This window comes from Chanodichthys erythropterus, chromosome 11 (genome assembly GCF_024489055.1).
Source record: "Chanodichthys erythropterus isolate Z2021 chromosome 11, ASM2448905v1, whole genome shotgun sequence".
Classification (NCBI taxonomy): domain Eukaryota; kingdom Metazoa; phylum Chordata; class Actinopteri; order Cypriniformes; family Xenocyprididae; genus Chanodichthys; species Chanodichthys erythropterus.
The window spans coordinates 34,446,471-34,472,380 of NC_090231.1; the positions used below are offsets into that span (position 1 = coordinate 34,446,471).

The 25,910-nt window shown below is 38.2% G+C and overlaps 2 protein-coding genes across 4 annotated transcripts; one reads left to right on the forward strand and one right to left on the reverse strand.

Moving 5' to 3' along the window:
- Positions 1-4,677: 4,677 nt before the first annotated feature.
- Positions 4,678-17,011, forward strand: znf710b (zinc finger protein 710b). 3 transcript variants are annotated; one of them, XM_067399537.1, is made up of 6 exons: positions 4,844-10,402; positions 10,514-11,924; positions 13,122-14,651; positions 15,320-15,511; positions 15,596-15,767; positions 15,858-17,011. In XM_067399537.1, the coding sequence occupies exons 2-6, from the start codon at positions 11,880-11,882 to the stop codon at positions 16,034-16,036; spliced, it is 2,118 nt and encodes a 705-aa protein (XP_067255638.1). In that variant the 5' UTR covers positions 4,844-10,402; positions 10,514-11,879; the 3' UTR covers positions 16,037-17,011. The 3 variants fall into 3 exon arrangements, with proteins under 3 accessions (XP_067255639.1, XP_067255638.1, XP_067255637.1); XM_067399538.1 differs by lacking the exons at positions 4,844-10,402; positions 10,514-11,924 and adding an exon at positions 4,678-4,816; XM_067399536.1 differs by having other exon boundaries at positions 4,844-11,924.
- A 670-nt stretch (positions 17,012-17,681) lies between these two features.
- wdr76 (WD repeat domain 76) lies at positions 17,682-25,544 on the reverse strand. The gene is made up of 15 exons (XM_067400815.1): positions 25,417-25,544; positions 24,762-24,923; positions 24,608-24,676; positions 24,416-24,508; positions 24,246-24,298; positions 23,957-24,068; positions 23,742-23,843; positions 23,590-23,630; positions 23,278-23,431; positions 22,976-23,131; positions 21,608-21,723; positions 20,436-20,531; positions 20,172-20,324; positions 19,788-19,841; positions 17,682-18,021 (listed from the first exon to the last, which is right to left on the reverse strand). Exons 1-15 carry the CDS (start codon positions 25,465-25,467, stop codon positions 17,754-17,756), a joined length of 1,680 nt encoding a protein of 559 aa, XP_067256916.1. The 5' UTR covers positions 25,468-25,544; the 3' UTR covers positions 17,682-17,753.
- Between the last annotated feature and the right edge of the window lie 366 nt (positions 25,545-25,910).

Consider the following 25,910-nt stretch of genomic DNA (forward strand, 5'->3'; position numbering starts at 1 on the left):
ACCAGAGAGAAAGATTCTTGTATTTTTGCATCAAGCTGTAGTCTTCTTGTACAGAGATAAGCTCAGCGTCTGTCCTTACCACCATTTAGCTTGTCTCCTAGGTAACCAGTATCTGTCCGGTCTACTCCACAATTGAACAAATGAGAAATGAGAGCCCTGAGTCATGTGCACAATACACTCTTACACAGTGGACCATACAACTTCGTCTACAATTTTAGGTTTGCAATTTACAGGTTAACTACTGGTCTTATTCAAAATTTTTCTTATGCTTTTTTACTTCATCATGGTGAGTCTACAGTTTTGTGCACCTAAATTCATAAATGTCATGCGGTTTTGGAGTTACACTGCTGCACTGTGTAATTTCATTCTCCCAAACATTTGTTTCTTTGGAAGAGATACTGCACAGCTAGATGGATGACTTATGACAATCCGTCAAATGTGGTTTGGTGTGTAAAACATTGATAGAGCTGAGAGACCAAATGCATTCAGCAGATAGAGCACCAAAATAGTCTAGACATGCAGCTGAGAGACCGAGTGGCTTTTCCGAAATATATCTAATGGACTGGCTGCCGATGCTAAACCCAATTCCTCCCTGTCTCATTCTTTTTTCCTTTCTCTTGCATATACACACCGAGTCACATGTGTTTGACTCAGCAAGCTGTCATATCCTCCTCTTCAAATTCAAATGAAATCACAACATCCAAGAGTCACTAAACTGTTAATACTTCTAGGACTCAAGCCACTTCCGAGTGTTGCTGCCGGGCAGTTCTGCCCCTCAGTGCATGGCGTGAACTGTCTGATGAGTTGTGGCAAGGGAGAGGGATATCTTGTGTAAACACAGAGATTGCATTCCCAGGCTCGGAGACTTGACTGGTGATTAAGATCTGACGTTAGTCAGAGTGACCAACAGTCCATATAACTAAATAAACGATGCCTCCAACCAACTTACAGGACTAGCCACAGTCCATCTTAGACTTTAGCATAAGTCTTAAAGGGATAGTTCATCCAAAAATTCAAAATTTGTGTTTGCATTTCTTACTTCTGTGGAACAAAAAAGAAGATGCTTTAACAAAAAATGAAAGTCAGTTTTCAGAATTGTTTTAAACTATCTTTTTTTGTGTTCCACTGAATAAAATCAAGTTGCCTTGAATATAATGTTTTATACAATACACATTGTTTCAAAGCAGCTTCACAGCAATAAACAGGAAATTAACCAAATCAATGATGCAAATATGAAATAAAATTCAAATTTTGCATTAAAGCAACTCTAAATCTACAATAGTGTCATTATTCAGCTCAAGTCAGTTCAGTGTTGATTCAGTTCACTTCAATAACAGTTATGAAATGAATTCAATTCAGCTATAAGTAGAAGACAACAGTGTCATTACTCAGCTCAAATCAGTTCAATAACAGTGCTGATGTTGCAACATTCATCAGTTATGAAACAAATTAGATTCAGATATAAAGCTGTAGAGTTATATTGATAATATTACTGACTATTAAAGGGATAGTTCAGCCAAAAATGAAAATTTTTTCATCATTTACTCACCCTCAAGTTGTTCCAAACCTGTATAAATGTCTTTGTGCTGCTGTACACAAAGGAAGATATTTGGAAGAATGTCAGTAAACAAGCAGATCTCGCCCCCATTGACTACCATAGCAGTCCAAAAAATACTATGGTAATCAATCTGTTTGGTTACAATATCTTCCTTTGTGTACAGCAGCACAAAGATGTTTTTACAGGTTTGGAACAACATTGGGGTGAGTAAATGATGACAGTATTTTCATTTTTGGGTGAACTATCCCTTTAAATGTATTTTAAACCCAAGTTAAGCAAGCCAAAGGTGACAATAGCAAGGAACCCAAACTTTAGAAAGACAGTCATACAGGTTTGGGCAATATGAGGGTGAGAATATAATGACAGAATTTTCATTTTTGAGTGAAGGATTATCCTTTAAATTCTAATTTGAATGATAAAAATTAGAATGTAGTGGATATATCAGGAATGAGGATGTGACATTTACGCGAATGCAGTTTTTTATACGTATTTTAATACCCTTGAAATAAATTGAGAAAGGAAGTGGAAAATACTAACACAGTTTTCATAGCAGTTTGGTGAAGTTTTTTTTATCAAAATGAAACTTGGCACTAATGTCAGTTTTGGAGTCTATGTGGGTCAGCTGTATTCTTTATCATTAAAACAAGAAAAACTCTCCGAAATAATGAGCTGTCATAACTCAGTTTGTTTGTGATCTGTGTACACTCATAAAAAATTGTTATTCCAGGGTAAAAATGCTGATGAAGTCATCATTACTAGGAATACAACACTAAATCCAAGTATCGGCTTGTTTTCTGTTAAGAGGACACTCTTTGGATCCTTCAGGCTTGTTTGCAAGTCATATTTGAATGAGAATTGAATGAGAATGGATAGTGCTCTAGGGACCGTTACCTCATCTCTCAGAGCAACAAAACAGGAATCAAGTGAGAGAAATGGTGAAAGAAAGATGGGATGGGGGGGTGGGAGACTGCAGGAGAGAAAGACAGAAACTGAGAGCAGGATGTTTAAAGTCAAAGCCCTGACCTTTCTTTAGCAGCTCAACAAACTGATTCCAGTTTCTCTGTCAGTAACAGGTTGGTTTTAAACGAGTCCAAACTGTGTAACTGAACATCTTGACAGAAAAAACAAAAATCTCTCCGGATCTCCGAAATGAAAGTAACACTGACTCTAATAAAAGACCAGTCAGGATATGAAGTGCTGTTTTAGACCTCACTTCTCATCATTAGTTCCACTCAGTATGCCCAGGCTTGATACTAATGAGGGTCTTGTCCTAAAACACTAGGCCAGCTCTGCATGATGGGAACTGGGCTAATACAGACCTGTCAACCTAGCGCTGAATGCCGCTCCATTCACATTGTACACAGGGGGTGGAGTGTCACTGAATGTGGGAGAGTACATGTGCTCCATGTGTTGTGTGTGTGGATTTGCTTTTTATGATTCATTCAGCACTGAATTACGGCCAGAAACTCTCAAGCTAATCTCTCCCACTGGATCTATACACACCCTGCTGTGGGTGTGGATACACACCCAGAGAAGGAGAAAGGCTTCTTTCACACATTCAGATGTCAAGAGCTGAAATAATGTTCTGGCTTATTGCACAGTAACCACCTGTTGGTGTATGTATATGTGTTTGTACACATGTATACAAGATACATACTTGTGTATGCGTATAAGCAAGCTGTATGTTATGATTCCTGCATTCAGGACACATCTAAGTCACAATGATCCGTCCAGGTGCATCCCAATGGGATGGGAACTAATAAGATTTCAGCAGGGTCAAACACACACTCACATACACAGTTTTCCAGCTTGGAGGTCCCAGTGGTCACCGATGTTGAGGGGACATGATGCAATGCAAAGAAACAGATCTCTATCTCTGTTCGGATCAGCACTAACCCTGAGCAATAACTTTACGAGAATCCAGCAGAAAAGAAAAAGAAAAAAATCAAATTATAAAATGCATTAATTTTATAAAAAATTATAATATGCACTTTTATGAAACACTGTATAAATAAACTTGAATTAAATATCAATTTTCAATATATCGAAATGTGTGCTTTTGTGTGCAATTGTTTGACACTATACAAATGGTTTACAGAAAAAAAGAAAAAAAAAAACTTGGATGAAAAGCCAAATGTTTAGAAAACAGGTGAGGCACCCTCACCTCAATTATTGCCATTATGAATTTTTCCACAAGCACTTGATCCACAATCATTAATGCACTTTTTATACTTCCACTAAACCCTTGCTTTGTACTGTTTTACTGTCACACCTAAATCCCTGTACAAGCATGTAATTTGGTCAAAATTGGTCAACTTTGGAACCCTGAATTACAGCACTTTACACTGACATAGCATTTTCACACACTCTAAACATGTCACAGAATGGGTCCTTTACCACCATCTGTGTAAATGGCAATAATTAGGAGGCCATGACTGATAAAAGACATTATGCAAAGTGGCCAGGATGCCTAGGTTACACAATTGGAACCCCACAGACCAAGCACCCTTCTTTCAACAGCAATCATAGTATTCCCGAGGAAGTCTCCCATCCAGGAACTGGCCAGGCTCAACCCTGCTTAGCTTGAATGGAAACCAGAGGAGAGTTGCAGAGTGATGGCTGCTAGATTTTAAAAGGTTTTATTAGCTATTATCTTTTACATGAATAAATACACTAATGTTTTGTAATTGAAAATAAACCACTCGCATTTTGAGATTAATTCACCATATATAATGACAGGGCGACCTCTCCTGTTAGTGCAAGAAACTACACATGCTGCTCTAGAGATGCATAAATAAGGGTAGTGAAGCGTCCTCTAACGTCCATTGTTTGTATAAGTCTTCTAATTTATATAAATTACCCAAAACAAAAGTGCACGTTGAACACAGATACAGAAGAAATATACTTATTTATGATTTAAATCTATATATTCGGTGCTTTAAAAAGAAGCATGTCATTATACTTCTCAAATTCTGTCAATTTCTTTTACAAATAGCATTGTCTGCGTTGCCATTATCGGTATTAAATTCAAAAGGGTACATATTTTTTGTGCCCATGAGCTCCATCATTTACTTGTGACAGCGAGGAGGAGCCCGGGCTGTTTATTCGTTCACGTCACTCTTTCTCTCATTCCCTTCTTCCTTCCTTCCTTCCTTCCTGCCGAACACAGAGAACCAGACCAGCAACAATTCGAACTAGAAAGCGACATTCAAATCTTCCAAAGTGTTTTCTACGTATACACCCGATTTTTGGAGCGTGGTAAGTTCGACAACGGTCCGTTCATTATTGCCATAGAAACAGAAAACGAAACTGATCGAATAGCCCCCGAAATAAAGCCCGGCTGTCCCACTGTCTATCCCAGCGAAACTCACCGATTTCTGTATAACTGGCCTCAAAATATAATGTGCACTATGAACTGGATGCTGATATTTACATTTCCGCTTTTCATCTGACATCTACATTACGATTTGCGCTAGTATTTCCGAGGGAGCGATTCCGTATTTAGGTCATTTTATAGAGCCAAAATGTCGCGGTTTCTTTTTACTTCCACATTCTCTCATGGCACAAACAGATGGCGTCGGGAGGGGAATGGAGGGAGTGTAAAAGAGCCGCATAAACGAATAGAGCAGGCCACACTCGCCTTCGGTTAGCCTAGCTCACTGTATGACCGGAGCAAAACTTAAGACAGGCCCATCCCCGTGCCGTCTGGATTCAAGTTTCCCTCTCTGAAGTTTCTTTTCACAACTCTTTACATTTGGACGGAATGTATGCTAGCTGGTGATGCTGCTGGAGAATTTGGCGAAGTTTTAAGATGGAGTTAGCTGGCTAGTGAATTTGCGTGGGATTTGTTGAAGTGTGGTTTATGGATATTCGTTGCCATTATTTATTTTAAAGATAGTGAGTGAATATATTAAACACTGATGATGACTGCGATTGTTTGTCAACATCAGGTCAGGTGCATCGTTGTCACGCACCATCTTCAGATCAGATGTTCTGCGTACTGAAAGAATAACAGCATCACCAGAGTTTGTTTAGCTACTTTTACCGCCTGGGTGACAGTTATGCACCTCGTTTCTTCCGACTCTTCTTGCATGAAGCATGTTGTTTAAATATGACTTTTGAAGACATTGCTGTTCAAATATTAATTTACAGGACTTTGAAGCGTTTTGTTAAGTGATAGAGCTCATCCACTACTCATATTGGTCTATCTGGAGTAGTCCCCTCACCCCTGGAACCAGAGTGCAGCAGGTTTGATGAGTCGTTCCTCCAGCCTTGCTGCCGTCATTGATCTGCTCCTCAGTAACCAGCCCCGTTTTCCCTCAAGGTGCACACAGAGGTCTCTAAGATGCCCCATATTCGGCTCATGCCCATATCGCTGGCTTAATGTTGCTCTCTAATGACAACAGATATTCCAAGCTTCCCCCTATTGAAGAAGCCACCACAGCTGCCCCTTGATGTTGCTAAGGGTCATCATTAGCGCCATCCCAACAAGCTGTGCCACACCACCGCTATAACATCGCCGAGAAGGCCTATGCAGCCTCAGCCCTACACTTGATGGCTGTCCTGCAGGTGATTCAGGTGAAGATGCTGAAGCATCTTGATTAGCACAGCCCTGATCCGGAAATCATCAGACTGACCTCACAACGCCCAATCCTTCGTCCGCACGATGGGGATTTTGGTTGTGTTGGACCAATACCTCTGGCTGACTGAAGGGCACAGAGAAGGTCATCCTTCTTAACGCCCATCCAGAAAAGCGACTGCTTGGGATTCAACGTTTCCTTCTCACTGTCGCTGTAGCTAGATGCACCTCTTAAACAGTGTTCTACCTTAGTAATGAGTTATGTTAAACACAGAGATTCACCGCTTCTATCTCTTGTATTACAGCGAAGTGCTGCTATGCAACTTGTTGTGATAAATGTCTTCTAATGCAGTATTTCTACTGTGAGATATTGTGCTTGGGGCCATTAGCTCCGCTTGTGCTTAGCACCCTTTGCAGTAACATGGCTTGATTGGAGCATGTTCCCCATAGCGTCACAGATGACGCACGAGAACGAGATGTTGCGTTCATGCAATGTTACTGCTATGCTCATGGTTTTTTCGTAAGTGGCTTATTCAGGCAAAAGATTCTGAGGAAATGTCATTAAGCACCGCATTATATAGGAGGCGTTCCCGCTTCTAAGTCGTGTACTTGAACGGCTATTGTGGTGAAATGGCGTTATTGCAATCAGGCAGTGTTGCCAAGTCTGCAGTTTTCCTGCAGAATAGGGCTACTTTAACACTGTTGCCACTGGTTGCTATTCATGTCCGTGGGTTGAAGCAACCCCACATAACACATTTAGCCCTTGGAATACGAATTTTACTAGGGAAACCCCACCAAAAACGCAGTTTTTAGTGGGGGACCGCCCTTCCCCGAAACACTATTGGGCTAGTTTTGAGTAGCAAATAGGTGGGTGATTTTGTTGTGAAATTCTGGCAACCCTGCAATCAGGCTTCTATATTTCTAGGAGAAAGATGTTTTCCCATAGCGTTAAGGGTTACGCCAATAACCAGAGATGCTATATTTTATTATTATAGTTATCTTTATAGTTATTATTCATGTGAATTCAGTTATTATCATTTGAATGGGCCTTAATTCTATGATAATAGGGGAGTCCAAACCACAGCTATGACGATAATGACACAGAGGAATGATATCATTGGGATAATTTTAAGACTATTTTTTTTTAATCTGATGAATGAAAAAAAAAAAAAAACATTTTGTCCAATTAGAACCCACCGTTAAATCTTAAAGAGCTTGAGCTTTTAAAGCAGCAGATGACATAACTGCGTTGGTGTCTTTATAGTTATTGTTATGGTTATTTTTAGTTTAGTTTAAGTTGAGTTTAGAATGATTATTAAGACTTTATAGGTGTCGTAGTTACCCTCCTTGTTGTGAATGGGTTGGTTCACATGCGTAAATCAATTTCAAAGTCTTCCAAACAGCTTTGTATATAATGCACACTTATATTTTTGAATTAATGTATTAATTTATGAATTTTTATTTAATATTGAGAATATATATTTATACATTTATGCTATTTTTTTTTATTTGCACACTCATTTGTCACTAATTGTTTATGTAAATAGCAATACTTTAGTACAGTTTATAGCAGCAATTGGTCACTCTGCTATCCAGATCGTAGTATCCACCACTGTCGGTCCACCACTGTTTTTTGTTTTTGTTTTTTTACACATTTATATGGTAATGAATAGGCTTGATTAGGTAAAGGATGGCAACACATGTAGGCCTACAAGGTGTGAATGACTTTTTTATGAGTTGATGAGAGATGTGAGGTGTCAATTATGCTCTATGTAGAATTTACTATTTTCTATGCCCTTTTTTAATGCTGTAAAATCACACAGCCCGTTTCCCTCTATCAAACACTCCTAAGTGACATAATCAGGTGTGTTTCACCTAGGTTTCTGTAGATGAGAATTATATTGCTGGTCTTTATTACTAATATAACCTAAAAGTCAATCTTTATAAAAGTATCTCTTTCTGAGATGTTTTAGCTGGGACAGCTGGTAGTTAAATTCTTGTATATGTTTCCGCTTGCTTGCCTGATATAATGCTCTATATTTATTGTTGTTCTTGAAATTCGGTCTAAAATTACAGTTTTCTTATAAAAAAATAATGGCACAATTTGTAGATAATGAAGTAGCACATACGTACTTCTGTTATCATGCAGTGATGAGGCATGAAAGATAATAAATCACAACGACTGTACTATATTTGTGAAATATAGATGCAGTTTAGACTGAGCTTTAATCACTGTGACTGTTTAAAGGGTTTGCTGCATGGAATAACTTTTATAATTCTTGCTTTGTTCCAATGTAAACCTTATCATGTTACATAGGCAGTCGGTTACATCAAAATCTTTAAGTTAAGAAATTCCAAGTTTAAGAAAGCGGAACTAGCAGATTTTTATTTTGTACTCATACATTTTAACTGTTCTTAAATTGAAATATTCAAGTAAATTAATTCATATATTTAACTTAAAATTATCCTGCATGCTGGGACATAGAAATCCCAGTCCAGTTTCAGTTAAACTTAAGTTTGTCTAAATTAAAAGAAATTTGTTCATCAAACTCAAAACAATGAAAAAGTTCAGTTTACTTAAAATATGTCAGTACTGTTAACATCGAAAGAAAGGGAAAAATGCTAAATACTCATAAAAGTTCATTTGATTGAACTAATTACTTTAAGTTTGTCCTAATCAAACCAATTAATTATTTTGAGCATTGTGATTTAGTGTTTGCTGCTCTGAAAACTCTCTTCATGCAGTCAAGAAAAGCAATCATTCCCTTTTTTTGGTCAATCAAAAATAGTTTCTCTTTGCATGTTGCCAGCATCTATATTAGTTGTACGTTTGAGACAACAAAGACAATTGCAGAGGTGTAAAAATAGCACATGAATGATTTTCTTTTCATAATTTTCCAAAAATTGTGCTTAGTGATACTTAGGTTTTGATACAAGATTTTTAGTGGGGATGCTAGTGCTAGGGGATTGTTCTGTCTTTGCCATTCAAAATCATTAAATTCAAAGTAGTTTAGATGGTGGTTAGTAGTTTTTTATTTGTTGCATGCCTCTCTGTTTGTATTTTGGTTTAATTAGTTGTTCTTTGCCAGTGCCTATTATGATTCACAAAATGATACACCAGTTTTGCTACACATTTTGTCAAAACACATTTGTAGCACTTCCAGTGTTTATGAAGTTACTGTGTTTTGACTAAATGCCGCATTGGGTACTAAACACTATTCGTCAAGACATTTCGGGAAGCTGCATATTCAAAACATTGCTCATACCTGATCCGCATCTTGTGATTGTCCTTGCTGAATATTATTCAACTTCTTTGCACTCTTGACTTCATAATATTGTTATTAATGTGAATTTATAACGTACGGAATTCCTTTGTATATTACTGAGATGTGCAGACCTTTCTCAGGGGAGATCCTGTCAATATTTCTCTCTCTCCCTCTCTTCATTCCCTTCCCCCAATGTTTTGAATTCTCTCTCCTTTTTTTTTCTTTTCCATTTGTTCCCTTTTAATACCCCCACAACATACACTCAAACGGAGTTAACTTTTTCTATTTTCTTACTTTTTTTCTCCATCGTTCCCTTTTGCTATGATTCTCTCTATTTCCCATTTCTCTCTTTCTGTATCTTTCCCCCACCCTCCACTCTCTCTCTCTCTCCCCTCCCTCTCCTGTTCTCTTTATCTCCTCCCCTCTCTCCCTAGATTTCTCTCTTACCATTTGCTCTCTCACAATACCCCCCTCCCTCCTCACTGGCAAAGGCTTCTCTTCTCCTCCCTCATCCCTCCATTTTCTCTTCTTTCACAATGCTTCTCTCTCTCTCAGCCATTTTAAATGGAGGTATATCTACTTATCTTAAATCCATTAAAAATCAATACTTGCTCAGTAATCGTGAATTAATGAGAATTAAGGTGTAATTATATCCCACAGTTATAAATTAACTTTAATCACTAATGAACAATGAACCTCATTAATGAAAACCAGTAGAATGAATGGTTCATAAAACCGTTCATCCAAAAGCTTAAAAATGCTGCCTTTGGAGGATGCATTCCAAGGTAGGAAGGCATCAAGGCATGTCCGAATCTAATTTGAGCTTCACTTCCTATTTCCTGAGATTCATTAATTTGATTGATTTTTGAAGGCAGCATCGATGTATCCTTTGCGTCCTTTGAAATCCCATGATTCTGTGCGTTCCATTCTGTGACAGTTGAGCTAAAAAATAAAGATGGCATCTGAAGGTTGCGGTTGGTGATCAGTCTGTGTGTAAATGTACGTTTTTTGACCAATGGTTTCCACTTTTAATATAATTTCTATTGAGAGATCCCTAATTAAATATTTGCTTAGTTTTCACAAAAAGCTCTCTATTTTTTTTTGTTGTAGATCATTAAACTGCTATGCTGCCTCAAAAGTCTGCCCGAAATCAGTTTCAAGAGGTACCTTCATGTCCAAACACTGCCTGCAAAGTTATTGCATAATAGGGCAGCGAGGTTGCAAAGTTTTTGGACACAGCATAGCACAGCTTCCCATACCTTATTGCTTAATCGTTTACTAATTGTGGTTTGAATTTAACTGGATGTCAAAAAAATGTACCAAAATCCAAATCTACATCCTGTTATTAGTGATTTTGTCCATAACAAGTTTGTTTGTTGAAGCTGTGATGCAACAGATCTTTTCTTCTGTATTGTGATGGACATCCGAGTAAAATGGATTATAAAAAAAAGAAGTACAGCAGTAATTTGGTTCAATTCATTGGTTGAGGCAGATTGTAAGAAAGGGATGGGTGTATGCAGACCAAATGATTGGAGCTGCATACACCACCAGAAAGAAGTCTGTGCTTTCATTGGATGATCGAGTTATGACATTTTGAAGAACGGCGAAGCATAAATGCATCATAATAGCTTGACAGTAAAAAATGGATTCTTGTGTCTGAGAACATAAATGCATATCACATAGTGTCTGCTGAGCATTAAAACAGAGAGATATGCTGAACGCTTCTGTTTCTCAGGGTTCAGGCCAAAAGGTCCTCGTCTGGCACAGAGTCTCTCAGATGCATGTATGCGCTCTCAGCCTCTGTTCTGTCAGCCTGCTAACCATAAACTTGAAGCTGTTGGATGATTTCCTTTTTCCCCTCTGCTTATACATATCCATTTTGTACTCCTCTTTAATTTGATCTCATATCCAGATTGTTTTATAGAATGTTTTCTGTATTTCTTCTAAAATACTTGCAGCTCCCATCTGTTTTTACGCTCTGTCAAACACATCTTCTTTTTATGTGCTCGCTGTGATGTACATGTATGCCTATATCTTTATGGCTGAGCTCACATTTTCACAGCATGAATGTTTGTGTTCTCAAATGTGTTTCGCAAGTGTATGCAAGAGAGAATGTCTGAGCGAGACAGTTGGAGAGGGTAAGGGGAAAAGAAAGAAAGAAGGAAAGAAAGAAAGAAGGAAAGAAAGAAAAAGAGGGGGAGGGTGGGAGTGAGTGAGTGAAGGAAAAGAGCACTGTATGTGTGTGCTTGCTTGCACCAAAGAGAGAGAGAGACAGAAAAAGAGAGAGAGGAGAGTGGGGGAGGGGAAAGCAGAGAGAGAAAAAGAGTGAGAGAGGAAAAAGAGAGCACACATACACAGAGAACAGAGAGAGAGTACGAGAAACACAGAGGAGAGAGTCTCTGTTTTGGTCCAGAGAACATATAATGTATGAAGGGGAGGGCAGCGGGTGAATTCAAACCTGTGACTCTGCCTCAGGATGAGATCTCTCAAACACCTGAAGCCACAGACCAAGAAAAATGTGGTGAGTCCCCTTCGCAACTGCTCCAATGCATTCTGAGAGCTCAGTTTGTTTGGCAGATTGTTTGTGTGTATGTGTGTGTGTGTTCGCTGAACTGGATGGCCCAACTGAGTGGCCTGATCAAATGGCTCAACATATTTTTGTATATATATTTGATTGATTCTTGTTTTTAATTTAATTATTTAAAAAAATATTATTTGATCTGTTTCGAAATTCATCATAGTGTTTCAGCTGCTTTCAGTCGCCATTGTCTCTTTTATACCCTAATCCTTCATTCTGCCTGTCTTTCATTTTTTTCAGTCTCTTTCTATTTCTTTCTCGCTCAATCTTTCTTGCTTGCTTTCACTCAGTAACCAAGCCACTCTCTGCCCCTCCCTCTCTTTTTCTACTTCTGTTTCTGTTAACTCACTCGTTCTCCTTGCTGTATGTCTACTTTCCCTTATTCTGTATAGTCTCTCACTGTCTTTTTAAAGATACACGGTTGTTCTTGAAAATACCTAGAAAAGTCAAAATTACATAATTACTTTTGTTACATGATTTGCATGATGTTCAAGCAGACTTTGTATTCTCTTAAGATGTGGAATCCTCCTTAAAAAGGGTCACCTGTCGGAGGGAATGAGGCTTCGTGTTGAGTGAGTGAGATGGAGTGGTAGCACGTATGAATACTAGACAGCGCTGACTGGGTTACCTAGTTTTAAAGGGAGAGTTCACCCAAAAATGAATATTCTGTCATCATTTATTTACTGTCATGTCATTCCAAATCTGACTTTCTTACTTCTGTGGAACACAGAAGATATTTTGAGAAATGTTTGTTTTTTTGTCCAAATAATGGCAGTCAATGCTAACCAAAACTGTTGGGTTACCAACATTCTTCAAAGTTATACAGGTTTGGAATGACATAAGGGTGAGTAAATGATGACAATTTTCAATTGGTGAAAACTATAGGTTTTTAGTTGAAGTGTAGTTTATCTTTTATTTTATTTTTTTTGCACCTCTAGTGGTACCAATTACAATCATTTGTTTTAACAGGCAGACATGGCAACATCGGTTCAGTCAATGGTGTGATTGTCACAATACCTTAACCACACAATATCTTTAGATAAGTTTGCAAATGATTTTGAGTAGTTTCGAACTAATAGAGAAACTGGGCATGTTGGCCTACTAAACTAATCTGCTTGTGTTTATGTGTGTGCTCTACAGGAGGAGAAGACACAGCGGCTGGTCAGATGTTATTCTGAGGCCATGCACCAGCAGATGGATGCAGGCACACAGACAGACCCTGTGGTGGTCCTGTCTCTGGCCCAAGCAGCTGTGTTGGGACTCATCTCACAGAACGAGGTCTTTGGTGCCACCATCGCCCCCAACGGCTTCTACACCGGAGACCCCAAAGAGTCCCCCGCTCCTCCAGGTGAGAGAATGGACTACGAATATGCCGACCAGCTTATAGGAGCCAATGGCGACTATCTTGGAGAGAACTTGGGCGAGGATGGGCACATGCACTCCAGCTGTGCCGAGAGAAGGTGGCAGGGGCAACCCGAGAACAGCAAACCCTCTGTAGAGCACCAAGACATGGCATCACACATTAAAGGAGAGGCTGTGACCCCAGGTTTGCCCTCCTGCACTCACATGATGAATAACATGGTGCCCAGAGAAGGCATGCAGATGGTGGACCCCTCCAGCTACAGGGTCCTGCCCAAACCCCAACCCAACAACTGCTGCTCCACCTGCGTCAGAGACCCCAAGAGTACGCACCCTCCAACTGACCAACATTTACACCCTCATTCCCACAACCACACACCTCATGAGGTTCCTTCACGTAACAGGAGCCACGCACATGAAAAAGGAGTAGATGAGGTAACTGAAGACAGGGACAACGGGAGAAATGGCATGGGGAAAGCAGGAAGCGGTGGCGAGGAAATTAGCAGCTATTTTCAGGCTAACGAGGTCGGCTATGAGGGCGGCGAGATGGAAGGGGTTGGGGACTTCGATGAGAACAGTGAGGGGATGTTCTGGGCAGAGCCCGTGGAAGGAGAGGCACCCCGTGGCCGCCGTATCGACCGACTGGACATTAACATCCAGATCAATGAGTCGTACTGTGTGGACGTTGGTGAGGGCCTGAAGCGATGGAAGTGCCGCATGTGTGAGAAGTCGTACACCTCCAAGTACAATCTGGTCACGCACATCCTGGGCCACAATGGCATCAAACCACATGCCTGTCCACATTGCGGCAAACTCTTCAAGCAGCCCAGCCACCTACAGACACACCTGCTGACACACCAGGGCACACGGCCACACAAGTGCACTGTCTGCAAGAAGGGCTTCACACAGACCAGCCACCTGAAGCGGCACATGCTGCAGCACACTGACGTTAAGCCCTACAGTTGTCGTTTTTGTCGTCGTGGTTTTGCCTACCCCAGTGAACTCCGTGCTCATGAAGTAAAGCATGAACGAGGCCGGTGCCACGTCTGCTCGCAGTGCGGCATGGAGTTTCCTACCTATGCCCACCTGAAGCGTCATCAGGTGAGCCACCAAGGACCTTCCACCTTCCAGTGTAGCCAGTGCAACAAGTCGTTTGCCTACCGCAGCCAGCTGCAGAATCACCTGCTGAAGCACCAAACGCAGCGCTCCTTCTCCTGCAGTCAGTGTGGCCTGCAGTTCCTTCAACTGCATCAGCTACGCCAACACTCCCTAACACACAAGACAAACAAGCCTCAGGCCCGCGCTACTAAGGTATTTGTGTGTTTTTGAACAGCTGTATATCATTGCTGTTGTTGTATTGGTTTCTTTCTGTTATGGTGTGGTCACATACTGTGTGAACAATGATTGCATGATAGTAGATTTTTCAGTACTGTAAATCAGCCATAGTTTAAATTAATGCTATTGGTAATACTGGGTCATTCTGACTGTTTTACATTTTAGATAATCATCTAACAGAAACACAAAGGGATAGTGATAGATAACGGTATAAACTCTGTAGGAGTTAACCCTTTGTTTGCTGAGTGTGCTCCTAGTTTACTTCACATTTAAAACTCTGTATAAACCTATGATTCCAATCCACTGGTAGTTATATATCACATCACTCTCTACATCATTCACTGATTGACTGGTAAAGGCTTTTATCCTTTCTCTTCTCTCCGTTTTCGATTCCCTCTCAGCCATTTTCCTTTTAACAATGTCCATTGTAGCTCAAGATCTACCTAGCCAGCATTAGTACCTAATACAGTGTAAACACTGCAGTATAGTATTTCAGTTGATACCATAACAAATAGTTCATTAATATGCCAATTGTTTAGACTAATATTGTCATAAAATTCTAAATGATTTAAAATTTGCATCAAACCTTTTGTGAAGTTGCCATGGTTTATTTTAGTTGTTGGTTGTGCTTTTTTCCCCATTAGGGAACAAAGGGGTTTAAGTGTGACGTATGTGCCCGAGAGTTTACATTGTCTGCAAACCTAAAGAGGCACATGTTAATCCATGCCAGCGTCCGGCCATTCCAGTGTCATGTGTGCTTCAAATCTTTCGTCCAGAAACAGACCCTCAAAACTCACATGATTGTACACCTGCCTGTGAAACCCTTCAAGTGCAAGGTAAGACTTAAAATGCTCTTCACACCAACTCTTTGACACTTTCTCAGTCTGGTATGTAAAGCTCTTTTGATTCTTTTTCCACAGGTGTGCGGAAAGTCATTTAACCGAATGTACAACCTCCTGGGCCACATGCACCTCCATGCAGGCAGTAAGCCCTTCAAATGTGCATGCTGTTCGAGTAAATTTAACCTGAAGGGCAATCTTAGCAGACACATGAAGGTCAAACATGGAATGGACGTCTCTCCAGATGGACAAGGTGAGAAGAATACAACCATGTTTGATCAATATCCTCTAACATGGCAGTTAAATGTTTCTAACATACATTTCATTTTGATCTTTGATACAGATGGCCCACCAGACATGGAGCCTCATGAGGACTATGAGGATGAGAACTTCAATTTTACAGCACCAGAGAATATGGAAAACAGTGATGCACCGAACCTAACTAAGCTCTCTGAAGTGGCCATCCAGGAACTTGACTATTATAATTTTGGGAAGGATGTGGGAAACTACAGTACAGCATAAAAATATTTTGAATTAAAGTCAAGTTGAATAAATGTTAAGGAACAAATGGCCTGTGCTGGCACTCATCAACCATGAGTTGATTGAGATGTTCCTCCATGAGAACCAATGATCACCTTTTTGGAGTTGCTCACCTTTGGTAGTTGGAGGCCTTCTTGACCTCCTGGGGTTGATCTCATGGGGTAGCCACTGAAACGATGGAACGATAGTTTGCAAAGAGTCCTTTAACTCTTTTCAGCTCTAACAAACATCAACGCTGTATTTTTAGTATGTTGTGGATCACATGGTTACATTAATACCTGATAAATTAGCATCATGACATGCAGGTGCAGGGTGTGTATTAATTTGTGTAAATTAATACACACCCTCCTCCAAATATAATTTTGGTTGGGAATATGGAAATAGGAGGTGCATGCAGCCTTGTGGCCTTCATCGGTGTGGTACCTCAGAGCAGTCTATTGTATTAACTTCAGTTATTTTCATTTATATTGCCTTCACTTACAGTAACTCCAAGAAACACACCAAAAGATTTCTAGTGTAAAAGAAAAAACCTGTAAGGCCCATGTAAATGGTTGGATATCTGCATGAGTAGATAGGCTTGTGTGGGTAAAAAAACAACAACAAAAAAGTGTGAGCGTGTGCCTGGGCCCTACCAAAGCTAAAGCTCTTCATATGCAGGACCATATGCCCATTCCTGAGCACCACTACTGTTGCCAGAATTAAACTAATCTAAAGTTTGGTTTAACAACTTTTGAATGGAAAATTACTGTTCCTTTGTATTGATTTGCTATTTATTTTGCACTTTGGAAAAATCAATTAATTACTTATGATGAGCCTCTTTCTTCACTGACTGTTTGAGTTCTGGTTTAACTAAAAGAGATAAAGCCTGTCACATCCATAGTAAACTGTTTCTCAAGGCAACTCTGCAGATTCTTAAATAAACCTGTTTGTTTTTTAAGTTTATATGTATTGGAGTGAATGTTTTGATGGATAATGTGTTAAACTGACTTTTAGATTAGACTATAAACTTTCTTTCCGTTTGAATTCAGGATGAGTATGTGTCCATAACAAAACCGGTACAAATCACAATAAGCTACTGTATCATGTGGCATTATTTGAATGAAAAAAAAAAAATATGACTAAGATAAAAGTCTTCATATACTCTTATTTAATATTACATGTGTAATGTTACAAGAATTAAATCAAATAGCATATTTTATGTAAAACAGGCTAGTGCTATGTTGTGGATCACATGGTTACATTAATACCCAATACATTAGTATCATGACATGCAGGTGCATACACATGCAGTCTTGTGTAAAGTAATACCCTCCTCCAAATATAATTCTGGTTAGGAATATGGAAATATTCAGAGCAGTCTATTATATGTATTGGAGTGCATGTTTTGATGGATAATATGTTAAACTGACTTTTAGATTGGACTATAAACTTTTTTTGCATTTGAATTCAGGATGAGCATGTATTCATAAGAAAACACTAGTGTGGCATTATTTGAAGAAAAGAGATGACTAAGAAAGTTATTAAAGTCTTTAATTTAAGTCTTTAATAGTACATGTTAATGTTACAAGAACGAAAACAGCATATTTTATATCAAATAACATTACAAGCAAGTGCTTAGTTGTGCGTATTAAAAAAAAAAAGAGGGAATCAGAAAAACAATACAATCAAGTCAACAAACAGGTAAATAAATTGATCTTTCCTAGTTGATGAAACGGTCAGTAAAGATGTGCAGCCTCCCACTTGAATTGCCTCCAAGCAGAGTGTTCCTGCTTGGGTGGAATGCTGTGATGGAGCACACCGTGGTCAGGTGGTCCACGTTGCGAAAAGTGTGAAGGAGACAACCGCTCTCGTGATATACCTGAATTCGGCGAGGCTTGTCCATGCTGCCAATTACAAAACATTCTTGGTGCTTGGGGTCCCATACTGCACTCAGCTTGGACAACCACCGACCTGTGTGCATGTTGTGCCTACACAGAAAGAATTTAACTGTTCAATGGGCACCTCTGATTGATTTTAAAAAAAAAAAAAGAAAGTTCTAGTTCAGAAAAAAAAGTTTTTGGATTAAACTTCCAATGTAGAATATTGCAGAATAATCTAGACGTCTAGTCAGAATAAAATATAAGCACATTTATAAAAGATAAATGTACACAAAATAATGTTTTGTTGCTACTGGTAAAAACCGGACACTTTGTGTGGGGCCTTAAAAGGGTTAGTTCAGTCATGACAACTCCTGGAGTGAATTAATTCAACCAGCGTTTATTGGCATCGGGCATGGAATATGCATAGCTTGATTTTGGTGCACAAGATCTGCTACGCTGTGGCAGCTGCTGAGCAAATACAACAATTTGTTCAGCTTAGTAAAAAATAAACAAAAAGAAAGGCTGCTGCTGCAAAAAAATTGCAGAACCCCCATTGCAGATCTCTACAGGTGGCGCTGGGATGGAGGAAGGATAACAGAAGCTTTCCCAGCACACCATCCCAACAGTAGGGTAGGGTTAGAGTTTCATGTCTGAACTATGTATTTCACCCAAAAAATTAGAAATCTGTCATCATTTACTCACCCGCATGTCGTTCCAAACCCGTAAGACTTTCGTTCATCTTTGGAAAACAAATCATGATGCTTTTAATGAAATCTGACAGATTTCTGTCCCTCTCTCCTACATATGAATTGAGCAGGTTAGTCCAAATTTTCTAAAGAGACTGGATTGCTTTATATGATGAACAGATTTAATTTAAGCTTTTATTCACATTTAAACATTCATCAACTCACACATCAGTTGTGGTAAACGGAAGCTCAAGCTTGTTTGCTTGACATGCGAGAACCAATGAGGTTTGTTCTTGCAAGTCAAGCAGGCTCGGTTTAGCTTCCGTTTTATGTTCACTGTTCGATGTTTATATTTGAATAAAAGCTTAAATTAAATATATTCATCAAATAGTGATTGAGACTTCAGAAAATTTGTACTAAACCACTCAATTCATATAAATTAGTTTTAGTTCATAACTCTTTATGAACACTTTGATGCGTCAAAGTGGTAGTTGTGTAATGTCAATGGAGAGACAGAAATCTCTCAAATTTCATAAAAAACATATCTTTATTTGTGTTCCGAAGACGAACAAAATTCTTACGAGTCTGAAACGACATGAGGTAATTAATAACAGAATTTTTATTTTTGGGTGAACCAACCCTTTAAAGTGTTACATATGATGCTAGGCTCAGTTTTGCAGCCCTTTTTACACCACATAATTCTTTTGATTTCTTTTGAAAACAGGTCTGTATCATAATGTTTGTAAAGAGACCACTGTTCAAAAGTTTGTCAGTAAGATTTTTAATGCTTTTGTAGGAAGTCCCTTAAGCTCAGGGCTGCAATTGTGAAATGTTGGTATTATAAGTATTATATATTATAAGTATTATAACTTAAAATATAATTTTTTTCTATTTTAATATATTTTTTAAAATGTATTTTTCCCCTTTTAATGGCAGCTGAACTTTCATTACTCCAGTCTTCAGTGGCACATGATCCTTCAGAAATCATTCTAATACTTTTAGTGCTCAAGAGACATTTCTATTATTATACATATTGAAAATGGTCATGCTGCCCATATTTTTGTGGAAAACATGATACATAATGTAAAAACCTAATGTCAAAGTTACTGACAGTATTTTGAACAGTAGTGTGTAACCGATGATGTCACAAAAGATGATTTTTACACATATGATAACACCCATACTTACAAAATTGAATTTAGTACAGGAGTATTGCCATCCATTTGGGAAGTGTTGAATACCCTAAAAAAAATATTGCAAAAAGGTTAATAAAACATTTAGATTACAAACTGTAATGCATTTCCAATTCTGCAGGCTCCAACAGACCCTACAGAGGTTTTGAGGATGGATGGCATTTACAATTCTTGGAAGACTATTTTATAGTAAATTGCTTTGTATAGTTTATAGGAGTATAGGTAGTAAGGGGAAAACATACACACATATAAAGAGTACAAAGCCTGTTCAACCTATTCTGACACATCAAATATGGTAATAGCCATGATGCTCTGGCACCCTCTGTTGGTACATTTGCAAGAAGCACTTCTAGCAGTGATGCTTGAGATCTATGAGCACCTGATCGTGTCGTCCATGCAGGTGGTCAGAACTCTGTTGCCTGTTAGTGGGGAGAAAAAGGCACTGGAGACACTGCGGCTATGACCATTGAGTTCACAGACTGCTTGATTGTTCCTTCTCTTTAGATGGCGCAAGTCGTATATGTTCACAAAACTAAAAGGGTAATAAGACAAACATTTACTCAGCAATTTGTGAAACATCATGTTGATCATTATTTGGTGAAAATTGACTGAAACAGTCTAGTTTAGAAGAGTTGTCTGATACCTGCTCTCTGCCACAACAAAGTAATGCTGTTGCACAGGATGGACATGAACAGAGCGCAAAGGATTTGCAGCCATGGCATGAAGAGATTCATATTTCCTGCAATTACACATTTCCTTTAGAATTTATGTAAAAAAAAAAAAAAAAATCTTTACGTAAGTGGTTCCCAAACTTTTTAATATGGAGTCCCCCTGAAGGATTTACCATCCTTCTGCGTACCCCCTCTCTTCCACTTAGACTGCACCTTAGATTATCTCCTAAATTGACTTTCCAGTGCATTTTTTATCTTTATAAATACCTTTACGACATTAATAATGTTTTAAATAAATAAAAAAAAATAGAGTAATATGCAATGATGATAAAAACGTGAAAAGTGATTCTTTTAAATACTAAAATTGCCAGTAGGTGGTGGTAAGTCATGGTCTTAATGCATGAGTCAGAGTCATTCATTCATTAAGGAAGCAAATGGCTGTATTTATGAATAAATCATTGAATCAATGATTTTCATGAACAACTCGTTCACAAAACACAGCTGTGTGTTGTACTTCTGCTTGGCTTTCGTTGGAACTATTATTTCTTTGCAAAATAGAGTAAATACTGACAATACTATGATGAACATCACTTAGTTAATATTACCCTTTTGTTTGTTGAACTGTTGTATAAAATCAATGTCACATTTGCAATCGTGTGGATATTTGAATTTGCAGTCTTACTCGTATAATATTAACAACATTAAAAACAAGAGTTTGAATCTTAAATTGATCTCTATGCACCTTCTGTGCCAGGATATTTGTTTTTCATGCTAGTAAGTGCTAAATCTACAGGTACATTGTCGAAAACGGCAGTAATGTAGTGCGATTTGGCTTTGCTAAGGCAGCAGACTGCACGCAACCTACTGTATATGCACCCATACTGCTTATGTGGAAATGGATGCAGTCAGTTCTGAACGCAAAAGATTTGGTATTTTGATTGGATGTCATGTATTTACAGCATTGTGCCTGTTAGAAATACATGCTCGGTTTTAATGTTATTTTAAGGTGGGGAAGAATTAAATGAACAGCAAAACTCAGCATTTTGTTCACGCAACCCCTCTGTCGCCTCACGTACCCATGTTTGGGAACCACTGCTCTATGGGGTATTTAGGTTTAACATTTATGTTGACATTTCGGTCTTACCCAGGAGTTCTGCGGTCAACAACGACAACATCTCCATTCCCATCACCAAATAGTAATGTGGAGCAGTCATTTGACAAAAAGTCAAAACTTCTCAGGACAGAGGTTGAGCGATAGACCTGAGTACAAAACAGTGGTGTTATCTGTAAAGTGTTGAAGGCTGTACATCTGTTAGATGGCATCAAGAAAGAGGATTAAGAACCAGATATTGGATGGTAAGATGATTTACTAGAGATACACTAATGTGTGTAAAAATGGTTTTGTTTGTTTTGTTTTTTTTTTTGCAAATGACAGATTACAATATTTCCAAAAAAATTCAGATTCCAATATTTTGTTACTGTTCTTTTTTTTCATGCTTGTAGCCAATATGGAATTTCTTTGTCATTTATACACTACCGTTCAAAAGTTTTTTTACATGCTTTTGAAAGAAGTCTTATGATCACCAAGGCTGCATTTATTTGATCAAATTTACAGTAAAAACATAATAAAAATAAAATATTATTGGAATTCAATATAACAATTTTCTAGTAAAAAATTAAGACACATTTTAAAGTGTATTTTATTCCTGTGATGGCAAAGCTGAATTTTCAGCATCATTACATCTTCAGTGTCACATGATCCTTCAGAAATCATTCTAATATGCTGATTTGGTGCTCAAGAAACATTTTGTATTATTATCAATGTTGAAAACAGTTGTGCTGCTTCATATTTGTGGAAACCATAAAACATTTTTTGATAGATATAAAGTTCAAAAGAACAGCACTGATTTAAAATAGAAACCTTTCATAACATTATAAATGTCTAAGGGACCGTTGACACAGAAGGCACTACTTTTCCATTATTTTTCAATGTAAATGTGCTAGACGGACATTTTTCGCGCATTTTTGCAGCATCTTGCGCATGACACAGCATTCTAAATACGTGGCACTCAAGTTAAAATAAGTTCAACTTTTAAAAAGCGCATCTCAAGATCTTGCACTTTTTTTTTTTCGTGTCTTGCGTTTTTAACAGCAAAAATGTGTTCTGTGTGAACCGGCCCTTACAGCCACTTTTGATCAATTTAATGCATCCTTGCTGAGAAAAAAATATTAAGTCCTGTAAAAAAATAAATAAATAAATAAAAAAACAAATATCTTACTGACCCTAACTTTTGAACAGTAGTGTATGTGATGTGCAACAACATGCACTGAACTCTCCAAATATTCAATTAGGCTTACACACTGTGGCATATATAGCTTGCACATAACATATGTAGCTTGACTATACAAAAACCTGCTATCGCAACTTGATGGTGCATCTCTAGAAATATTACACAATAAATGTGTGTGTATGACCCATGTAAACGTTTCAAAGACCAGCTATAATTTTCACCTCTTCAAACACAGCCTTCTCCAGGTCCATGCTGCGTGCAGATCCATCATAGCTGACTGTGATGAGGTTGCAAGGGTGAGATGAGAAAGCCATGCTGGTAATTATACGAGAGTGGGGTTCAAAGCAGAGTACACCATCATCACCCCATTTAGCATCCTTAGGGAAACACAGTTAAGATTGTACATTATGATAGGCATAACAGAGAAAATCTGGAATAGCCATTAGTCACTTAATCACATCCCCACTATCCAACGTTCACAAACATCTCTCCTTTGTATCACCCCATTATAATGTTATCTCACTGGTTTCCAGAGCCCCAGGTGGCCCGACTTGTCTCCTGCTGCCATGAGCAAGCTAGAAGCAGAGGGGTGAAAAGCTGCTGAACAGATCCGTTCTTTCACAACTTTCACCACATAACCTTCATTGATAGATAATTTCTGCAGCACTTCTTTGTACCTGAAAAAAAAATATGTTAATACATTTAAAACAAATTATATATTCCAGCTGCGTAAATTGCTACTAATTACTACACGATTAACCCTATTTGAAATTGACAGAAGAGACACCAAAATGACATGCATAGATAAACACTCTCTTTTTGCCATGTTACTCACGATTTCAAATCCAATGTTTTTGTGTCTTGTTTTAAAGGGACCTAAAAAGACACAAATCATACAGATTTTGGGTTTATATGTGATGCACAAGTAACTGGAATTCCAAATTATAATTAATATAGGAGTGTTTTTGTGCATGTGTAAACACTGACCTCATTCCAGAGATTTAATAAATCTTCAGGTACCCTGAAATCTTCATCCAGGTTGATTGGATCCAGTGGTATTGGTCCGGGGGGTTTTTTAACTATTATTTCCTGAAATAAGACATTTGTTTAGTTGCAGATTCAATTATTTCAAAGTGTTTTGTCAAGATTGTGTTAAAATTTAACATTAACACTCTAAATTCAGATGCATGTCAGTGACTTACGTATCTTTTTTCTGTAAACGGGCTAAGTTCTAGAGTAACAGCTGTCCGAGGACCCCTATTCTGTAGCCGCAGTGACTTGCGAACAGGGAGCATCTCTGTTTCTGTCTTTTCCCTAAAGTAAATAATTTCTTTAGTTAGTGAGACGGTGTAGTTTTGGACCATTAAACATTAGGACCACTTCAACTGAAAATAATACAAATATATTAACAGATAATACCAATATATTGAAATAAATATTATTTACGTTGTTTTCATTGTGACATTTTAATAAGTTACTATTAATAGTTACTTTTTCAGGCCTTTCTGAGTAGGCTTCGGCTTGGGTCTCAGAGATTCAGAAATCTGCAAAAGAGTACCATTGTAATTCATTAAGTCAATGGCATAAAGTCAAGCAAGTTTCATGTGAAAAACAGCCAAATTATTAAAACATGACTCTCCTGCCGCACTACAAAGTTTTACCTGAGGCAACTTCAGGGAATTGAGGAAGGCCTGGTTCTGACGGATATTCTCCAGTCGCTCCAGCTCATATTCAGACAAACCCTCACGATAACCCTGTTTGAGATGACAAAGAAAAGGTGGATTTTGACATTCAGATTGAAAGTCGACATTTTGGCTGTAGACATGATCATGTAGCGTTTGTACGTTACTTACTGGAGGAAATTCTCTGTCGTTGTCTGATTGTGTCTCTTGAACTTTTTCTTCTTCCTCACTGTCATTTTTCTAAAATATATATGTAATAGTCAATATACTATACAAGTTCACAAACACAATTAGTTCTTAAATGTTCATTAAGGGAGGTCTTTACCTTTCTCTTAACTGCCTTTCTGGTGTTTTTCACCTCAGACCTAAATGTCAGACATTTTGGGGATAAAATTTGTTTCTTTTCATGGTTTTGCTTCTCTCTGATACGCCGGGACATCCGACGCACCGGTTCATCCATTCCAGGATTCTGAGGCGGTGTCCTCTCCTAAAAATGACAAGTTTTACATTCAAAAAATAATCCGGCCTTAAGGACCAGCATGTTTCTGCGCCCTGTGTCATACAGGGGGCGCTATAATCACTGCATTGGACTGCAGGAGTTTCTTCTTCTCGGTATTTTTTAACGAAAACAATATAAACATTACAACACTGACCGAATCTGTTTTTATTTGCCAGTTACAGTAATTAACTTTATTTTCTTTAAATAATATAGTCTTCGCTGTCGCTCAATGTGCCTCAGATATAAATAATCGAAATAACGGTTAAACCGGTTTCAATATTCTCATCTCGTCGTCATCCATTCGTGAACCAAACGTCATTTACGCGTTCGGGCTACACGTACAGTAAACTGTCTCTATAAACATGTATGTATATGCAGATACTGGCAAGATAAGTATGACATACCGACTAGTTATCAGCACGCGCTTTATTTCTATAAAGTCTTGGAAGTGAGAAACGTTTAATAAGGGAGCGAACCTCACCTGTAAAAGTTGCATCGTCTCTAAACTTTTTTCACTGTTATCTGCATCCATGTCTATGCAGGTGAGATTATTCAACACACTTCCTTTGAATCACGCTGTTATGAAAACTCCCGCGTTACTCATCTGTTTTGTAACTCTCCCCGCCCCTTTTGTTATGGAACTGAAAGAGTGAAAGTTGATTTGATCATCTCTTAAGACAATTCTGATAATCATCATCTGGGAGGTGTTTTAATGTGCACTCGTGACATTTCATGTTTAGGTAGCCTACTTATTTAACCCTGCTCACTACTATAAACCGGTGCAGTAAACTAACACAGAGTAATAAAAGTGAAAGAGTTAAGCTTAAGCTTTAATTCATTTATTTAAAGCTATTTTTAGACTAAGAATTTGTTAATGATTTATATATTATTGCTTTACATTCTATGAGCTAAATCATTTCTAACATGTTTATTAACCCTTAAATGTGTGTGTGTTTGTGTGTGTGTGTGTGTGTG